Below are 21,026 nucleotides of genomic sequence, written 5' to 3'. Positions count from 1 at the left end.
CTCCCTGTATTCAAACCACTTCCTCCCTGTGTTCAGACCACTTCCTCCCTGTGTTCAGACCACTTCCTCCCTGTGTTCAGTCCACTTCCTCCCTGTGTTCAGACCACTTCCTCCCTGTGTTCAGACCACTTCTTCCCTGTATTCAGACCACTTACTCCCTGTATTCAGACCACTTCCTCCCTGTGTTCAGACCACGTCCTCCCTGTGTTCAGACCACTTCTTCCATGTGTTCAGTTTTCCTCCCTGTGTTCAGTTCACTTCCTCCCTGTGTTCAGACCACTTCCTCCCTGTGTTCAGACCACTTCCTCCCTGTGTTCATTCCACTTCTTCCCCGTGTTCAGACCACTTCCTCCCTGTGTTCAGACCACTTCCTCCCTGTGTTCAGACCACTTCCTCCCTGTGTTCAGACCACTTCCTCCCTGTGTTCAGACCACTTCCTCCCTGTGTTCAGACCACTTCCTCCATGTGTTCAGACCACTTCCTCCCTGTGTTCAGACCACTTCTTCCATGTGTTCAGTTTTCCTCCCTGTGTTCAGTTCACTTCCTCCCTGTGTTCAGACCACTTCCTCCCTGTGTTCAGACCACTTCCTCCCTGTGTTCAGTCCACTTCCTCCCTGTGTTCAGTCCACTTCCTCCCTGTGTTCAGACCACTTCCTCCCTGTGTTCAGACCACTTCCTCCCTGTGTTCAGACCACTTCCTCCCTGTGTTCAGACCACTTCCTCCCTGTGTTCAGACCACTTCCTCCATGTGTTCAGACCACTTCCTCCCTGTGTTCAGACCACTTCCTCCCCGTGTTCAGACCACTTCCTCCCCGTGTTCAGTCCACTTACTCCCTGTGTTCATTCCACTTCTTCCCCGTGTTCAGACCACTTCTTCCCCGTGTTCAGACCACTTCCTCCCTGTGTTCAGACCACTTCCTCCCTGTGTTCAGTCCACTTCCTCCCTGTGTTCAGACCACTTACTCCCTGTATTCAAACCACTTCCTCCCTGTGTTCAGACCACTTCCTCCCTGTGTTCAGACCACTTCCTCCCTGTGTTCAGTCCACTTCCTCCCTGTGTTCAGACCACTTCCTCCCTGTGTTCAGACCACTTCTTCCCTGTATTCAGACCACTTACTCCCTGTATTCAGACCACTTCCTCCCTGTGTTCAGACCACTTCCTCCCTGTGTTCAGACCACTTCCTCCCTGTGTTCAGACCACTTCCTCCCTGTGTTTAGACCACTTCCTCCCTGTGTTCAGACCACTTCCTCCCTGTGTTCAGACCACTTCCTCCCTGTGTTCATTCCACTTCTTCCCCGTGTTCAGACCACTTCCTCCCTGTGTTCAGACCACTTCCTCCCTGTGTTCAGACCACTTCCTCCCTGTGTTCAGGCCACTTCCTCCCTGTGTTCAGGCCACTTCCTCCCTGTGTTCAGACCACTTCTTCCATGTGTTCAGTTTTCCTCCCTGTGTTCAGTTCACTTCCTCCCTGTGTTCAGACCACTTCCTCCCTGTGTTCAGACCACTTCCTCCCTGTGTTCAGACCACTTCCTCCCTGTGTTCAGACCACTTCCTCCCTGTGTTCAGTCCACTTCCTCCCTGTGTTCAGTCCACTTCCTCCCTGTGTTCAGACCACTTCCTCCCTGTGTTCAGACCACTTCTTCCATGTGTTCAGTTTTCCTCCCTGTGTTCAGTTCACTTCCTCCCTGTGTTCAGACCACTTCCTCCCTGTGTTCAGACCACTTCCTCCCTGTGTTCAGTCCACTTCCTCCCTGTGTTCAGTCCACTTCCTCCCTGTGTTCAGACCACTTCCTCCCTGTGTTCAGGCCACTTCCTCCCTGTGTTCAGACCACTTCTTCCATGTGTTCAGTTTTCCTCCCTGTGTTCAGACCACTTCCTCCCTGTGTTCAGACCACTTCCTCCCTGTGTTCAGACCACTTCCTCCCTGTGTTCAGTTCACTTCCTCCCTGTGTTCAGACCACTTCCTCCCTGTGTTCAGACCACTTCCTCCCTGTGTTTAGACCACTTCCTCATACACCCCAAACACATGCACTTTGGCTGAACTGGAGAATGAATCAAGGCTGCCCATTGATATGAATGGGAGTGTGTGTGTGTGTGTGTGTGTGTGTGTGTGTGTGTGTGTGTGTGTGTTAATCCTGTAATGGACCGAGGAGCCGTTGAGGGACTCTCCCTCCCTGCCGGCAGTGAATTGATGATAGGATTGTGTTGAGTTTGTATGGATGAACACAACACGGACTGAAACACACAACCAGACTTCAGTCACGTGACCCTGAGGGACCAACACACAGGAAGAGGAGAGAGACAGACAGACAGACAGACAGAGAGACAGAAAAACATGAATGAATAAAAAAAGACAGAGAAAGGAAGAGAGACAGACACAAAGGAAAGACAGACCGAAAGAAAGGAAGGAAGAAAAAGAGACAAATAGAAGGGCGGACGTATGGACAAGCAGACAGACAGATAGGACAAAGACAGAAAAACACAAAGAATAAGAGGGAGGGGGGAGAGACGGGGATAGAGAGGGGAGAGAGGGAGGGGGGGAGAGGCAGGGATAGAGAGGGGAGAGACAGAGGGAGGGAGACAGTGAAACAGAGACAGGGAGGGAGGGAGAATAAAGGAGACAAAAAGGGAGAAAGAGAACAATGTGAAAGGCGTCTCTGATCTCAGTACACCCCCCCCCCCCACTCGTCTCTCCCCCTCTTCATTCTCACATCTTCCTGTCTGTCTGTGTGTGTGTCTGTGTGTGTGTGTGTGTGTGTGTGTCTGTGTGTGTGTGTGTGTGTGATCCTGACCAGTGTTCCTCTCCTGGTGTCGGCTCACATGAAGAGCCCAGTCATCACTTTAATAGCAGCCTCCAGCATGACGGGGGGATGTCAGAGCAAGGAAAGTTAGAGGTCCTTTTTTTCCTCTCGCCATTCTCCCTCTCTCTCTCCCTCTCTCACACTCTCTCTCTCTCTCACACTCTCTCTCTCTCTCTCTCACTTGCTCTCTCTCCATTCTCTCTCTCTCTCTCTCACACTCTCTCTCTCTCTCTCTCACTTGCTCTCTCTTCCCATTCTCTCTCGCTCTCTCTCACTTGCTCTCTCGCTCTCTCGTTCTCCCTCGCTTGCTCTCGCTCTCTCGTCCCTGTCATTCCCTCTCTCTCTTCTTTCTCTCGCTCGCTCTCTCTTCCCACTCTCTCTCGCTCTCGCTCTCTCTCTCTCTCTCTCTCTCTCTCTCTCTCGCTCGCTCGCTCGCTCTCTCTCCATTCTCTCTCTCTCTCTCTCGCTCTCTCTTATCTGTCCCAGCCTCCCATCTTTTTCACATTCTTCCCCTCATCCTCAGTATTCACCATGTTAACAGGCATTATGATAATGTAGCTCGCCCAGGTCTGGGGTTTTCTTCTTCTTCCTATCGTTTAATGTAGCTGACATTCTGTTGCCATTGGCTAAACAAAATGGCCGCGTGTCTCGTTCACATTCCCCTTCTCTAATTAGAAGACACGTCCTCTCAGCGGGACGAGCCGGGCTCTGGGGGTTCTGCAGGCTCACGCGGGGGAGCTGAAAAGAAATGGGTCTCCCCATCCGGTGACCCCACGTTTTCTATCTGTCCTCATTCTGCTCCCGCTTTCCTTTTCCCCGCCTAACTTGACATGCCGTTTTCTCATCTGCTCCCCCCATTCCCGTGTCCTTCCTCCCTTCTTTCCTCCCTCCTTCACGCCACTTTCCTCCCTCCCTAATGACCCTCTTCGAGTTCTTCTCTTCTGTCTCTACCCCAGAACATTTCTCTCCCTTCAGTACTCCTCTGTTCGTTTTTCCTTCATTCCTCCCTTTTTCCCCTCATCTCCTCGCTTCCTCCCCTCATCTCCTCACTTCCTCCCCTCATCTCCTCGCTTCCTCCCCTCACCTCCTCTCCTCGTTTCCTCCATCTCAAGCGACCTGTTTCCCTTTTCCAACTTTGTCTCTCGGCAGATTTTGTTCTGTCTTGTTGTTAAGTGTGTCCTGGCGTGGTCACATGGCCCCGCCGATGTGATCATGTGACCATCCATGTGGTCCTCCGTGTGGTCATGTGACCCAGGGTGTGTGTCTGGCTGTATACAGATGGGAGGTGAATATGACGTGCAGCCTCTTCCTGTAGTCTCCGGCGTCTTGGTGTCCATCCTGGTTGGACGGCGGACGAGACGACCACGTGACCATGACAGTCGGTCCCTGTTCGCACCCCCATTGTCCTTGAAAGACCTTTTTTGTGTCTTTTGGGAGGAATCGTGCGAGACGTGTCAAGCCCCCGGGACCTCGCCACTCAGAATGTCTCCGTCTTCGTCTCTTCCTTGTCGGCGCTCGCCATCTATTTTCAGCCGTTTTAATTAGCGACGTCTGATCAGCTGTTGATTCTCACCAGCCGCTGTGAACTGTGGCCGGCGGCGTGTGTGTGCGTGTGTGTGTGTGTGTGTGAGTGTGTGTGTGTGTGTGTGTGTGTGTGTGAGAGAGATTGATGGATGTTACATGACAGTGGGGCAGGTTTTATAAAGTGTCTCACAGATGACTGATGGCCACCACACCTACTTGAATTTATTCAAGCTGACAAACGCACACAAAACATGTGCGTTTCCATTCGAACACTCACACATAGGCGCGCACACACTGTGCCCTGTTACACACACACACAACTCATGTTCACAAAGAGAGAGACGTACACACGTACTCGCATAAACAAAGACACAAATGGAAACATGCAGTCTATTTTTTTGCTGTATTTCTTCTCCTCCTCATGTTACACACACACACACACACACACACACACACACACACCACTTGATTTCGTTAGTCCAGAGACATGTAGGTCAGGTGAATTGGCCATACTAAGTTGTCCCTAGGTGTGTGTGTGTGGGGGGGGGGGCCCTGTGATGGCCTGGCGGCCTGTCCAGGGTGTCTCCCCACCTGCCGCCCAGTGACTGCTGGGATAGACTCCAGCATCCCTGAGAGCAGGATCAGCGGGTCGGATCATGGATGGGTGGATGAATGCAGGGATGGATGAATGCATGGGTGGATGAATGCATGGATGGATTGATGGGTGGATGAATGCAGGGATGGATAGGTGGATGGATGAATGCATGCATGGATGGATTGATGGATGGATGAATGCATGGGTGGATGAATGCATGGATGGATGGGTGGATGGATGGATGAATGCATGGATGGATTGATGGGTGGATGAATGCAGGGATGGATAGGTGGATGGATGGATGAATGCATGGGTGGATGAATGCATGGATGGATGGATGAATGCATGGATGGATGGATGGGTGTTGGAATTTTAAAAGCCGGCGTTACAATATCGGATCAAATTGATTTTTTTTTCTCCTGTTCTTTCTGCAGCAACAACCCGGCCCACCGTTACTACGTGGCGACCGACCCGGTGACGGGACAGCTCTACGTGTCGGACACCAACTCCCGCCGGATTTACAGACCCAAGATGCTCAGCGGCACCCGCGAGCTCATCGGTAAACCCGGTTTCCTTTCAAATTGTGCTTCGTTGTCAGGTGGATTATCACCGTGTCCCACGGCGAGCCACGTGAGCCGAACCAGGACGCATCCCGAGATTCTGGTTCCCAATCTGATTAAGCAGAGTCAAGTCGATTTTATTTGTTTACCCCAATATCACAAATTACAAATTTGCTCAGGGAATTCCAGAAACAGGGAATTCTCTGTAACTCATTTAACTGGGAGCCAAGGTCATTTCAGGTCAGATGCAGGATGGGGCCTTCTGCATTAAATGTGTGTGTGTGTGTGTGTGTGTGTGTGTGTGTGTGTGTAGGTAATGGGGAGGTCGTGGCTGGTACAGGTGAACAGTGCCCTCCGTTTGATGAAGCTCGATGTGGAGATGGAAGAAAAGCTACTGAAGCACAGCTGCTGGGACCCAAAGGTACACACACACACACACACACACACACACACACACACACATACAGTAACCAAAGCCTAAAGATAAGCACAGACAAGATGCCTTTCCATGTTTTGCTGCTGATACACTGTCACACAAAACAAGAGAGATGAAGAGATGAAGAGGAGGTCCCTCCATCCCTCCTAAGAGGCTGAGGTGCTTGCTTTCCTTCATCCTGATGTGAAGTGAACTCTTAAGACCTCCCGGCAGAACCAGACTGCCCATACAGACCCCTATCCAACACCTCTAGTCTCCCTCTCTCTCTCTCTCTGCCTCTCGCTCTCTGTCTCTCTCTCCCTCTCTCTCTCCCTCGCTCATGCACATAGGTATTACAGTGGATAAGAATGGCTTCATCTATTTCGTGGATGGGACAATGATCAGAAAAGTGGACCGTAATGGAATCATTTCTACATTGCTGGGGAGCAACGATCTGACGTCAGCGCGGCCTCTCACCTGCGACACCAGCATGCACATCAGACAGGTAACAGCCCCACGTACACACACTAATGGACGGACACATGACAGGACACGGAAAGAGAAGAGGATAGAAAGGTGGAGAAGGTGGAGAGGCAGAGATAGAAAGACTGACCTGGTAGGAGCTGTTCAAAGGAGCAGCAATCTGTCACCTTCAATTGAAGAAGAGCTGTGTAAAGGCCGAGAGAGTGTGTGTGTGTATGTGTGAATGTGGACATTTGAGTCTGTGAAGCAGACACAACCACAATCACTGTTAGTGGCGCCCCCCCCCCATCTTCCTGGGAATCCTGGGAATATTGAGTCCATATACTTTCAACTTGTTTTTTAACTCTATATTGTTGTTGTGAAAAGGTACGGCCTTCCTTCCCGCTATAATTGTGTGTGAAAGTTGGTGTGCGCATGCACACTTACAGCAGCAGGAAGTGTGCCTTGGAATGCCAGCACCCCTTCCTTTGAGTGACCCCAAAACAGGCTGTTCAGCATAAACACACACATTCTTGTACTTTCACCTTTGTGAGGACCCCTCATGGACTACGTTCATTCCCCAGTCCTTAACCCCAGACTTAACCATCAACGCTACACATCTAACCTCAACCCTTACTCTTACTCTAACCTAATTCTAACCTCAAACCCAAACCCCAACCGTTAAATAGTGAGGATCAAATGTCAAAATGTCCTCACGTAACAAAAATGTCCTGACTCTGGTGGCTAAAAGCTCAAATTGGTCCTCACAAACATAGAAGTACAAGAACACACACACACACACACGCACACACGGAAAGAAAAGCTTCTTCATTTGCCCACCCAGAAGTCCAGCATATGAATTATACATACCTGTGTGACTGGTCTGGGTTTCTGTGTTCTGCAGGCATAAGTGGCTGGGTCGGGGCAGAAAAGGGTACTTTAAAAGTTACACCAGGGAGTCGGGCCCCAGACACCATCAGCTGAGAGGAACTTTAATGGGAATGTATTGTCACATACATACAGTTGTGTGTCATCAGCATATCAGGAGTGTAGTACTACTACTTTACCGATGGTTAAGTTTAGATATAAGGGTTAGACCCCCCCCCCCCCCCCCCCCCGTGATGAGTTATGCCTCCTTTTGCTTATAGAATAACCCTTTATCACGGACTGGACTCGACAAGATGCTGGGTACCATCAGGTGGTGGCAGCATTTTCCTGCTCCACATAGTTTGTCGCATCTCAACCCACGGACGTTTAACTGGGCCGAACTTTTTTCATTTCACTATTTACCAGATTAACTGGTTTCAAATTATCACGTGCACGTTTCCTCTTGCGTGCACGTCTCTCTCTCTCTCTCTGTCTCTCTCTCCCTCTCCGCGGCAGTAATTGGCAGATGGTCAACACATATTGAGATCATGATATGGAGATACCAGGAACACCAAGAATAAACAACAGTGAAGATGTATTCTAAATTAATTATGAACAAAGTTATTCTTTTTGAGTATTGTAACTTACTGATAGATCCAGTATTCAGGAACTAAATACTTTATCAAAGTATTCAAAGTATGTGTCTGTTGTCTCGAGTGTTGAAACTCCTACACCGAACCCGTCTGTTTCCCCTTCTTTGTCGACGTGAAGTGGATTGAACAGATGAAATCAGCTAGCAATGTTTACATTCACTGGGATTCACCCGGCTCGTCTCCTTCAGCAGAAGATCAGCCAGCTCTCGTGTTTTGGACCTTCACTATCCTCCATAGTCCTCCGCAGTGCTTCATCTCCACTGTCGAATGTAGGAGATAACAGTGTGCTGGGTTTCATCACTTTCTGTGATTGACCAGACTGTGCGGAAGGTTTTCTATAATTTATGTGGATGCTTGATGGACCGCTGGCACTGCTGCTAGAAGTTTGGAAGTTGCAAGTTGGCTGAACCCAAAGGTCACGCCAACATAGTGGGAAGAAGGATTTATATATATATATACACTACCGTTCAAAAGTTTGGGATCACCCAAACAATTTTGTGTTTTCCATGAAAAGTCACACTTATTCACCACCATATGTTGTGAAATGAATAGAAAATAGAGTCAAGACATTGACAAGGTTAGAAATAATGATTTGTATTTGAAATAAGATTTTTTTTACATCAAACTTTGCTTTCGTCAAAGAATCCTCCATTTGCAGCAATTACAGCATTGCAGACCTTTGGCATTCTAGCTGTTAATTTGTTGAGGTAATCTGGAGAAATTGCACCCCACGCTTCCAGAAGCAGCTCCCACAAGTTGGATTGGTTGGATGGGCACTTCTTTGAGCAGATTGAGTTTCTGGAGCATCACATTTGTGGGGTCAATTAAACGCTCAAAATGGCCAGAAAAAGAGAACTTTCATCTGAAACTCGACAGTCTATTCTTGTTCTTAGAAATGAAGGCTATTCCATGCGAGAAATTGCTAAGAAATTGAAGGTTTCCTACACCGGTGTGTACTACTCCCTTCAGAGGACAGCACAAACAGGCTCTAACCAGAGTAGAAAAAGAAGTGGGAGGCCGCGTTGCACAACTGAGCAAGAAGATAAGTACATTAGAGTCTCTAGTTTGAGAAACAGACGCCTCACAGGTCCCCAACTGGCATCTTCATTAAATAGTACCTGTTAGAGCCTGTTTGTGCTGTCCTCTGAAGGGAGTAGTACACACTGGTGTAGGAAATCTTCAATTTCTTAGCAATTTCTCGCATGGAATAGCCTTCATTTCTAAGAACAAGAATAGACTGTCGAGTTTCAGATGAAAGTTCTCTTTTTCTGGCCATTTTGAGCGTTTAATTGACCCCACAAATGTGATGCTCCAGAAACTCAATCTGCTCAAAGAAGTGCCCATCCAACCAATCCAACTTGTGGGAGCTGCTTCTGGAAGCGTGGGGTGCAATTTCTCCAGATTACCTCAACAAATTAACAGCTAGAATGCCAAAGGTCTGCAATGCTGTAATTGCTGCAAATGGAGGATTCTTTGACGAAAGCAAAGTTTGATGTAAAAAAAATCTTATTTCAAATACAAATCATTATTTCTAACCTTGTCAATGTCTTGACTCTATTTTCTATTCATTTCACAACATATGGTGGTGAATAAGTGTGACTTTTCATGGAAAACACAAAATTGTTTGGGTGATCCCAAACTTTTGAACGGTAGTGTATATATATATATATATATATATATATATATATATATATATATATGTGTGTGTGTGTGTGTGTGACATTTGTCAACTCTTTTTAAGAACAACAGACGGTATTTAAATGAGCATGTTGATTGAGCTGTAAGTATCATGAGTTGTAATGGGGTGTTTGCATAATTGTTGATATTTCATGGGAAGTGTTCTGTTTATTCTCACATGGACAGTGAACTTGTACGCCAAGATCATAAACGTTTTTCAGACACTATCATATAGTTTATCATCATCATCATCATCATCATTATTAGTAGTAGTAGTAGTTTTAGTTGTAGTAGGAGTAGTAGTAGGAGTAGTTTTAGTTGTAGTAGGAGTGGTCTTAGTGGTGGTAGTAGTAATTGTAGTAGTAGCAGCAGTAGTAGTAGTAGAAGTGGTCATAGTGGTGGTGGTAGTAGTAGTAGTAGTGGTAATATTAGTGGTGGTGGTAGTAGTAGTAGTTATAGTGGTAGTAGAAGTGGTCATAGTTGTAGTATTAGTAGTGGTAATATTGGTGGTGGTGGTAGTAGTTGTTGTTGTAGTAGTAGTAGTATCAGACACCAGCATTAGGTGATGGATGCCATCATTAACTTTACAGGTGAGGCAGACGGAGCTTGGAGTCTGCTGAACTCGCGTATTACATCACTCAGAATAGATAAGAATATGTCTGATTTTATATTCAGTACTATAAGAGAACTGCATATTGTTTATGTAATATTTCAAAGTTATTACTATCTCTTAACCTGCAGGTAAATCAAAACATGATTTAATATTTAATCACTGAACTTTCTGCCTTTCTTTGTCGTTCTGAGCCGAGCAGTCCGGCCTCTCAGGAGTTGTCTGTCTACCATTTGTGCATCTGTAGAGTTTCTGTTTATTTTAAAAATGTTCCGCTGGTGTAAAGGAAAACTAGATTTCCATTGACATTGTTAAGAAACTTTTCAAATCGGAGGTAACTAGCTTTACCAAAAACATGCCCTGAAACAGATCCAGGTTGAAAGTCGTGCCGGCTGTCACCGTGAAGCCACGTGCCCTCAGAGGAGGTCCGGCTGCAGAGCATCCATCTCCGTTGTCTTAATGGAGCTCCTGCTTCTCTCCTCCCTCCCCTCTCTTACCGTCCAGGTTCGTTTGGAGTGGCCCACCGATCTCGCCATCAACCCCATGGATAACTCCATCTATGTGCTGGACAACAACGTCGTGCTGCAGATCACCGAAAACAGACAGGTAAGACCCACCGTATGTACAAACTTACACAGCAGAGAGATACCTACACCCAATACCTGGCAAGATACCTCCGTCTGTGTCGTGTCTATGTAATGATCACAGACAGCAAGTCCCAAACAATGTAGCTGTATATGAAATAATAATAATAACAAATAAATACACAGAAATACACGGTATACTCGCTGTACTGATAGTACACGGGGGTTTATGGTACTCTAAAGCAGTAATTTCTTTTTTGAAGTGCTGACTGATAATGCCCTACAGATCAGTGAATATAGACATATAAACATGAAAATATAGTATTAGATACTACCTGTCTGAAATACATCAAAATATAGCAGGAGATGAAGATATGTACTGACCGAAAGGGTGAGATGGTGGATACAAGCAGTTGAAATGAGTTTCCTACGTAGGGGGTCTGGGCTCAGCCTTAGAGATAGGGTGAGGAGCTCGGAGGAGAGCCGCTGCTCCTTTCCATCGAAAGGAGCCAGTTGAGGTGGTTTGGGCATCTGATTGGGATGCCTCCTGGGCACCTTCCTTTGGAGGTTTTCCGGGTACGTCCAACTGGGAGGAGACCCCGGGGTAGAGCCAGAACTTGCTGGAGGGACTACATGTCCAATCTGGCCTGGGAACACCTTGGGATCCCCCAGGAGGAGCTGGAGGGTATTGCTGGGGAGAGGGACGTCTGGAGTGCCCTACTTAGCTTGCTGCCACCGCGACCCGACCCCGGAGAAGCAGCTGAAGATGAGATGAGATGAGATGAAGATATGGCGACACAGGGACAATAAACGCTCTATACAGAATTTAAGAGATGATCATCTACCTCCAAAATTAAATGTGTCCTGTGAATTTACCTGTTTTACACCTGGTTGGATGATGTAGTCCTGCTCACTAGAGGTGGATCAGGGTCACCTAGGAGCCCCATGCAGGGCCGGTGACATGAAGAATGCATTTGCAGCACCAGTGCACTCGGAGGAAACCCTTAAAGCTATCTTGAATTTACTTAGTGAAATTAAGTTACCTTTAATGTCCATTTTAATGTCCAAAGCTAGTTGGAGATTCAAGGCTATAAAAATGGGAAACAAAAATGGAAGAGCAAATTGTCACTGAAGTTTCAAAGTAAGAATTATTTAATTGAATACCAGAGCTACAACCTGCTGAAATGAGCTACATATTATTACATATTATAAGACTGGGTTGGATGGGATAATAAAGTAAGATGTGGGTCTTCCACATGAGACTCGCCAATGTGGCCTCAACAAAGTCTGCATGTGTGCAGAATACGTTTTTCTGCTAATTGCAGTTGTGGTGCTTAATCAAATAATCTTACTTTTAATTTCGGCTTATAACTCTAAAATGTCAGCTTGGTTTTCACTTGCGAGAGGTTTAGATGAACTGGACTTGTTTGAAGTCATCTGAACCTGTATGTTAGTTTGACCTACTGACGCCAGACACTGAGTGTCTGTCTGGGCTCCGAAAACCCCCACGATGAAGCGGGTACATAAAATACTGCAACATTCAGTAGGAATGATGGAAAATACTACGAAACAAAGACCCCGGTTGAAAAAACCTGGAATTTTCTTTGAGCTTTTGATTTATTCCACATAGACATGCAAGTTATATCCAGGTCCCTTCTGTTGACGTGTGTGGTGAGTGTTCATTCATTCATTCATTCATTCATTCATTCATTCATTCATTCATTCATTCATTCATCTTCAGCCACTTCTCCGGGGTCGGGTCGGGGTGGCAGCAAGCTAAGTAGGGCACTCCAAACGTTCCTCTCCCCAGCAACAGCCTCCAGCTCCTCCTGGGGGATCCCAAGGTGTTCCCAGGCCAGATTGGACATGTAGTCCCTCTAGCGAGTTCTGGGTCTACCCCGGGGTCTCCTCCCAGTTGGACGTGCCCGGTAAACCTCCAAAGGCAGGCGCCCAGGAGGCATCCTGATCAGATGCCCGAACCACCTCAACTGGCTCCTTTCGACATGAAGGAGCAGTGGCTCTACTCCGAGCTCCCTCCGAATGTCCGAACTCCTCACCCTATCTCTAAGACTGAGCCCAGACACCCTACGGAGGAAACTCATTTCAGCCGCTTGTATCCGTGATCTCACCCTTTCAGTCACTACCCAAAGCTCATGACCATAGGTGAGGCTTGGGACGAAGGTTGACTGGTAAATTGAGAGCTTTGCCTTCCGGCTCAGCTCCCTCTTCACCACAACGGTCCGGTACAATGTCCACATTACTGCTGATGCTGCACCAATCCGCCTGTCAATCTCCCGCTCCATCCTACCCTCACTCGTGAACAAGACCCCGAGATACTTGAACTCCTTCGCTTGAGGCAACAACTCATCCCCAACCCGGAGGGCGTAATCCACCATTTTCCAGTAGAGAACCATGGCCTCAGACTTGGAGGTGCTGACTCTCATCCCGGCCATGTCACACTCAACTGCAAACCGCCCCTGCGCACTCTGGAGGTCACGTTCTGATGGAGCCAACAAAACCACATCATCTGTGAAGGGCAGAGATGCAGTTCTGAGGTTCTCAAAACGGACACACTCCTCACCTTGGCTGGCCAAGGTGTGGTTAGTGTATGTGACCAAAACCAGTTAGTGAATTATAGGTTCATAGTACATCCTACAAACACCATGTTAACATCTCTCTCTCTCTCTGTCTGTCTGTCTGTCTGTCTGTCTGTCTCCCTCGGTCTGTCTGTCTGTCTGTCTGTCTGCCTGCCTGTCTCTGTCTCTGTCTCTGTCTGTCTGTCGCTCTCTCTGTCTGTCTGTCTGTCTCTCTCTTTCTGTCTCTCTCTGTCTGTCTCTCGCTCTCTGTTTGTCTGTCTTTCTGTCTGTCTCTGTCTCTCTGTCTGTCTCTCTCATGCTCTCTCTGTCTCTCCCTCTGTGTGTGTCTCTCTCGCTCTCTCTCTGTTTTTCTGTCTGTCTGTCTCTCTCTCTCTGTCTGTTTCTCTGTCTGTCTGTCTCTCTCTGTCTTTCTCTGTCTGTCTCTCTCTCGCTCTCTCTCTGTCTGCCTGTCTCTCTCTGTGTCTCTCTCTGTCTGTCTCTCTGTGGGTCTCTCTCTCTGTGTCTCTGTCTGTCTGTCTCTCTGTGTATAGGTGCGTATAGTGGCGGGGCGTCCCATGCATTGCCAGGTGCCTGGGATAGAATACACCATGGGGAAGCGAGCGGTGCAGACCATGCTGGAGGGGGCCACAGCCATCGCCTTGTCCTACAGCGGCGTCCTCTACATCGCCGAGACCGACGAGAAGAAGATCCACCGCATTCGGCAGGTAGGGATCAGAACAAACTGCGTACCTTCTTCTTATTTTGGGGGCCGTTGCTTTTGTACATAAAAACGATGAGTAAATGGGCGATACATAGACGAAGTGGACAGGAAGTAGAGACGGACCGAGGAAGGACTTTCAGGATGGTAGAAAATCAAAGATATGGATTTAAAAAAAAGAAAAATCAGCTCTTCCAGAGAGTGAGTGTCGATCATTTTTGAGTGAAATCCTTAAAAATCTCAAAATGTGAATCTGCAGCTGATGCACCCAGCAGCTGGTTGTCTTCTTCTGCTGTTGTCTCACTCGGACTTGGTCAACGTTCGCTTTATTAACCCAGCTGACGCCGCGTCGGTTTCAGTTCCTTCTGAGCCTTTCAGTTGTCTCCATTTCTCAAACAAAACACAAAAACTTGACCCCGGTGGGGCGTCCGGGTGGCGTGGCGGTCTATTCCATTGCCTACCAGCACGGGATCGCTGGTTCGAATCCCCACGTTACCTCCGGCTTGGTCAGGCGTCCCTACAGACACAATTGGCCGTGTCTACGGGTGGGAAGCTGGATGTGGGTATGTGTCCTGGTCGCTGCACCTCCTCTGGTTGGTCAGGGCGCCTGTTCAGGGGGGAATAGTGTGATCCTCCCACGTGCTACGTCCCCCTGGTGAAACTCCTCACTGTCAGGTGAAAAGAAGCAGAAGTATGGGAGGAGGCATGTGGTAGTCTGCAGCCCTACCTGGATCAGCAGAGGGGGTGGAGCAGAGACCGGGACGGCTCGGAGGAGTGGGGTGATTGGCCGGATACAATTGGGGAGAAGGGGGGGGGGGTCCCAGAAAAGAAAAAAGAAACTTGACCCGGTGGTAAGATACATCATATTTCTGGGTTTCAATGGGCTGTCCTGGTGTCTCGGTGCTCAACGTGGCCTCGGTGGCACTTTATGGATTGTACCTGTAAACTAAATTTAAACCAACATGCAAAACTAAACCACACCTCTCCTGGTGTTAAGCATCAGACCATCTGTTTTCTGCCTGATACAAAGATGGAGGCCAGTATTTGAAGGTCAAACAGTCGACCTGTCGACGTGTCTTGTTAATTGTGTTGATCGATGAAGCGTTTTATGAGTCATGTTGAGCTCTCTGTTTTCCATCGTTCTCAAATAAGACAGGGGTGGAGGTGTTGACGTGGACTCTGCCAGGCCCAATCCCGAGTCCTCCTGGAACAGTGCTGACCTGACGTCAGCTTTGCCCCACAGCAAGAGATTAACCTGTTAATTTGTCTGATCTCTCTCCCTCTCTTTATTTCTCCTCCAGGTGTCGACAGATGGGGAAATCACTCATTTAGCTGGAACGCCGTCCGAGTGCGACTGCAAGGTACTGCACCCCGACCACGGCAAAAGGAAATAAAAATTTGCTGTGAAAAACGCTGTTTTCAGTCATCGATAAAATCTGAATGACATCTCTTGGTCAGTCTTACAATATGTCTCAGTATGTCTCAACATATGCTGTCTCCAAGGCCTTTCCATAAGAGAACGTGATCTATTCTCTGGCTCTTCAAACTCACTTCGTTTTTGTTTTTGTTTGGGTTTTTTTTGTTTTTAGTAATTTTTTTATTAATTTTTTTTCAAGGGAACAAATCGAACTGAACAATTACAGTTGAAAGACTTTGATATTTTTTTTAACATTTTAACATCCCCAAATTCTATTTACCCACATCCTGCTCCCCTCTTTCTACTCCTGCCCCGTCCCGCAGGCCCCCTCACAGAACAGAATTAAACCACATTACAGTAGGTTAAATATAAACACGAAGAAATAATAGTAAAGAAATAGATAGTAAATAAATAAAATAAAATAAAGACACGAGTCAATTAAAAGAATAACTGCTGTACTAGCAGCTGAGCCACTTTAATTAATGGTGTTTTTGGGCTTAATTAGGTTGGCTAACTGCTGGCTGTGTATGTGGTGGGCAAGTTGCTAGGTATTCGTTCACCCCAGGCCGACCCAAGCCCCATTTCTATGGCGCCACCTCACCAGGAGGGAGGCAATCAACATATTCAATCAATGGCTCCCAGTGAGAATGAAACCGATCAGAGGAGCCCCTCAGTGTAAACCTTTTTTTTTCCCACTTTGGACAAGCATATACATGCATCCACTTTACATAATGGAGTAGATGAGAGGTGAAGGCAGCACACCGTCCCGGCATCTTCTCATTATAAAGTAAAAGGTGCAGACAAGGGAATAAATTATGGTAAGAAAAACATTACAGTTCACTTTTTGAATCGTATGAGGTTTGTATTTCGTCTTCTGAGGGATTCCTGTTTCCTCATGAATCGTACCATTCCTTTCTTTGTCTCTTGCCAAAGATTACAAAATGAAATGTGCGTCTTGTATCACTCTCCCAGTTATTTCTCTCCTCATTTTTGTGCGTTCTTGTTTCTCTGTCTCCTCTTCCCCCTCCCTTTGTAGAATGATGCCAACTGTGATTGCTACCAGACAGGAGATGGCTATGCTAAAGATGCTCGGCTAAACTGTCCTTCTTCTTTGGTGGTGTCTCCGGATGGGACTCTGTACGTTGCCGATCTGGGAAACATCAGGATACGAGCCATACGCCGCAACCAACCGCCTACAGGTACAGCCACACAATATATAAATACACACAATGGTTGGGTCTACATTTATCATCCTGTAACCTGTAAACAAGAGGGTGCAGGCCTTCGCTGCCAAAAATGTACAGAAAATGTCACGTCCCAATTCTTGAATGTGGACCCGTACTTCCTGGTTTGCTGATAGCACTACATACCATTGTATTACCACCCTAACTTCATTATTATTCACATTTTTATTTTATTTTTATTTTATTAATTTATTTTATTAAATTATACTATTATTTCTTTTATTAGTATTATTTATTCATTTTATTATTGAATTGTATTATTTATTTTATTTTATTTTTATTATTTGTATTACATACCGATGTATACCATTGTAACATCATTGTTAGTCACATTTTTATTTTGTTTTATTTTTATTATCATTATTATTTTTTATTAAATTTTATTATTATTTATTATTTTATTTTTTAATTTAAATTTTCTTTTTATTTTATTTGTATTACATACTGCTGTAAGAGCATTTTCATTCACATTTTTATTTTATTTTTATTCTATTTCATTAAATTTTATTAGTATTTATTTTATTATTTATTATTATTAAATTTTATTATTTTTGTTTTATTAAATTTTATTATTTATTGTTATTACATTTTGTTATTTTATTTTTTTAATTTAATTTAATTTTAATTTAATTTGTATTGCATACCGCTGTATACCGCTGTAACATCATTGTTATTCACATTTTTTGGCAGACACAAGTTCGACGGGGTTTCAGAGACACACAGAAGACTGCGTAGTGTCGTGACTACTAATGAAGTGTTGTGTTATCTCCCCACAACATAAATGTAGAAATAATGTCGAAAATGACAGTTTCTGCCCTTTCAAACAAACCAAAAGGTTTAACGGTTTTAATCACCAGAGTTGTGTACTAAAAGCTGATTGGCTTTGTTTCTCTCTCTCTCTCTCTCTCTCTCTCTGTCTGTCTGTCTGTCTGTCTGTCTCTCTGCAGGCTCTCTGGCATCAGGGCCCAGCTCTTATGAAGTAGCGTCCCCTGCCTCTCAGGAGCTCTATGTGTTTGATGCCAATGGAACTCATCAATTCACAATGTCCCTGGTCACTGGAGATTATAAATACAACTTCAGTTACAGGTGCGTGTGCATGTGTGTGTGTCCATGTACACGTAGAGAAGACAAAATACTTCTATGTGTGTGTTTATACATACAACTATCTTCAGTCTTTGTGTGTTACAGTGTGTCAGTGCAGGGTGGGGGGGGGGCAGGAGACGAATGAAATACATTTTGTGTGTGTGTGTGTGTTATTAAATAGATTATTTACACCATGGATTATGGACACTTTCAAATTTACTATAACTTTTTATTAAGGTAACACCAGTGAGGTGTGCTAGCCTGTGGTGGTTGTCTTCTCAAAGACATGTTAACTTTACATGTCGTTTGCTAGTAGCTACACTAGTGGTTAATGTTGAGCGCTAGGCACTGTGAAGAAATACTACACTATACTTGGTATTCATGTTCAGGTACTTCATAAAACGGATGTCTATTGATCTTTTAATGGGGGAAGCGATGGTGTCACTGGTGAATTAACTGTAAAGCACTTTGATTGACTGCCGCAGCTAGAAAAGCACTATATAAAATCGAGCCTGATTGATTGATTGATTGATTTTATTTTATTGATTGATTGATTAACTTTATTAAAAAAACAACTTTTAGGGTGTCCGGGTAGTGTAGCGGTCTATTCCATTGCCTACCAACACGGCGATCACCGGTTTGAATCCCCACACTACCTCCGGCTTGGTCAGGCGTCCCTACAGACACAATTGGCCGTGTCTGCGGGTGGGAAGCCGGGTGTGGGTATGTGTCCTGGTCGCTGCTCTGGCTCCGCCTCTGGTCGGTTGGCGTGCCTGTTCGGGGGGAAGGGGAACTGGGGGACTAGCGTGATCCTCCCACGCGCTACGTCCCCCTGGTGAAACTCCTCAGGTGAAAAGAAGCGGCTGGTGACTCCACATGTATTGGAGGAGACATGTGGTAGTCTGCAGAGAGCGGGGTGATTGGCCAAGTACAATTGGGGAGGGGAGATAAAAAAAAGGGGGGGGGGATACTGGCTGCAATATAAGCCGTATTGATAAGTGTGTTGTAAGAACTCATGAGTGCCCTATGACTCATCCATCCATTATCCGAACCGCTTATCCTGCTCTCAGGGTTGCGGGGAGCCTATCCCAGCAGTCATTGGGTGGCAGGCGGGGGGGGGGGGGATACCCTGGACAGGCCGCCGGGCCATCACAGGGCCTATGACTCATTTATTGATCGATATTTACAGCTACTCGGGACTGTAGTGCATTACCACTAACCCATTTTGGAATGAAATTCTCTATTGTCACATCTTTATTTATTCATTTTTTTTCCTCCATCCCCCCGCCTCCCTCACTCTCTCTCCCTCCGTGTGTTCACGATCAGCAACGAGGAGGATGTAACCGCGGTGACGGACAGCAGCGGCAACACCCTCCGTATCCGCAGAGACACCAATAGGATGCCTGTGCGTGTGGTCGCCCCGGACAACCAGGTACGTTGAGCAGCAGACGCCGGGTCACAGGACTTAAACAAAGACTGAAAAGATGCTCCTGTTCAAGTGTTCGTTCTGACATTTGACTCCCGGTTGGGCTGGTGTGCCTTTCATGGACAGCACCGGCTTCTTCCTATGTCAATGGGAGTCTGAATAAAGAAACACAAGCGGGGCGTCCGGGTATATTGAGGCATATGAGGAGGCCTGTGGTAGTCCGCAGCCCTCCCTGGATCGGCAGAAGGAGTGGAGCAGTGACCGGGACGGCTCGGAAGAGTGGGCCAGATACAGTTGGGGAGAAAAGGGGAGAAGAAGAAAGAAAAAAAAACACAAGCAGAGCAACAACGGTTGCTTAAAAGCCTGATACACACACTCATACAGAGATATTCTCCCATTTTGATTTTCTTGTTTGCTTTTTGTGGCGGCACGGTGGCGCAGTGGTTAGCGTGGTCGCCTCACAGCAAGAAGGTCCTGGGTTCGAGCCCCGGGGTAGTCCAACCTTGGGGGTCGTCCCGGGTCATCCTCTGTGTGGAGTTTGCAGAAACAGGCTTTCTTTATTTACAATATTTACACAGTTGGACATCTTTTCCGCGCGCTTCGCGGACCGGTGCTCAGCGGTGCTGGAGGACCCTCTTGCTCGCCCCCATCTGTCTCCGTCTGTCTCGTTCTCTCCCCGCCTCTCTTTCGCGTCGTGTCCGCTTGTGGTGTCGATCCAGGACAGCGTAACATAAAGAGCAGGTTGGTAGACTTGCACACCTGAGACGGATCATCGGTCAGCCTCACTGTGGTGAGGTGACCCATGCCCCGCCCCCCCCCCTCGCTCTATGCCCGCAGCCGAGGCTAAACCACACCCCGCTACCACAGGAACACTCTTTGTAGGGTTGTAGGGTTTGCATGTCAAGTGTCATCATGTGAAGATATTACGTTTATATATATAAAAAAAGCTGCCATTATTGGCATTTCTAATTACAGCAAGTGTACGTCTATGGTGTGTGTCCAGTTCTGTTGTTTGTGTGTACAAACACTAACAATCACAGAACCGGGGTATGGTCCAGGCACTCTACTGTCTTTCTATGAAGTAGCATCATATCAGTTCACATATTCTGTCTTATTATATCTTCTCTCATGCTGTTTAGGTCATTTGGCTGACCATCGGTACGAACGGTGGTCTGAAGACCCTCACCGCTCAGGGCCAGGAGCTGGTGTTGTTCAGTTACCACGGCAACAGCGGCCTGCTTGCCACTAAGAGCGTCCAAATAGGATGGACTACCTTCTATGAGTGAGTATTACGATCGTAGGTGGCAAGAGGGGCTGAGGGTGGGGAAGGCTGATATTTGACCATCTGTCATCATGTTTTAACGACCTGTAGCGTGTTGTTTAATAGCCCCCTTTCCTTCGTCGCTCACATCGGCACCGGCTCGGCGAAGCTTGCAGAACATATGAAATTCATCCCTGGCACTTTTCGTAATGAATGTATGCTCTCTACAGCACTCAGGGTTGTATACAGTTTTTCATTTCGGTTTTGGCATTTTGACTGACTTTTACAGTCAGCATCACACATCAACGCAAGCACCACACATTAAACCAGCGAAGTACGAGGTTATTGATTTGACAGGTATATCAGCCAATAACCAGCAGTGATGCTGAAAATTACTGCAATCATAAATATGTACTTTCAGTGCGCCCGCACACACCATTAGCCAATGAAAATGCAGACTTCTTTCACAGTAGCCAATAAGACGCAGTCACTGTGTTTACATGCACAGTTAAGTGGAGCTACGGTTAGAGCTCGGTTAGGCCATGGAACTGG

The 21,026-nt window shown here is 46.6% G+C and overlaps 1 protein-coding gene across 1 annotated transcript in view; it reads left to right on the top strand.

Annotated features, from left to right (window-relative positions):
• LOC130113077 (teneurin-3-like) overlaps positions 1-21,026 on the top strand; it is a 380,798-nt gene that overhangs the window by 306,095 nt on the left and 53,677 nt on the right. Inside the window, exons 27-36 of the mRNA XM_056280588.1 lie at positions 5,356-5,480; positions 5,795-5,902; positions 6,247-6,401; positions 10,670-10,771; positions 13,877-14,050; positions 15,345-15,404; positions 16,497-16,659; positions 17,652-17,790; positions 19,114-19,219; positions 20,353-20,495. Coding sequence (XP_056136563.1) covers positions 5,356-5,480; positions 5,795-5,902; positions 6,247-6,401; positions 10,670-10,771; positions 13,877-14,050; positions 15,345-15,404; positions 16,497-16,659; positions 17,652-17,790; positions 19,114-19,219; positions 20,353-20,495 — 1,275 coding nt within the window. The remainder of the gene's footprint in view (positions 1-5,355; positions 5,481-5,794; positions 5,903-6,246; positions 6,402-10,669; positions 10,772-13,876; positions 14,051-15,344; positions 15,405-16,496; positions 16,660-17,651; positions 17,791-19,113; positions 19,220-20,352; positions 20,496-21,026) is intronic.

The sequence above is a fragment of the Lampris incognitus genome, chromosome 5 (assembly GCF_029633865.1).
Source record: "Lampris incognitus isolate fLamInc1 chromosome 5, fLamInc1.hap2, whole genome shotgun sequence".
Classification (NCBI taxonomy): Eukaryota; Metazoa; Chordata; class Actinopteri; order Lampriformes; family Lampridae; genus Lampris; species Lampris incognitus.
The sequence above is the reverse complement of the archived record's forward strand: the minus strand, read 5'-3'. Positions and strand labels throughout refer to the sequence as shown.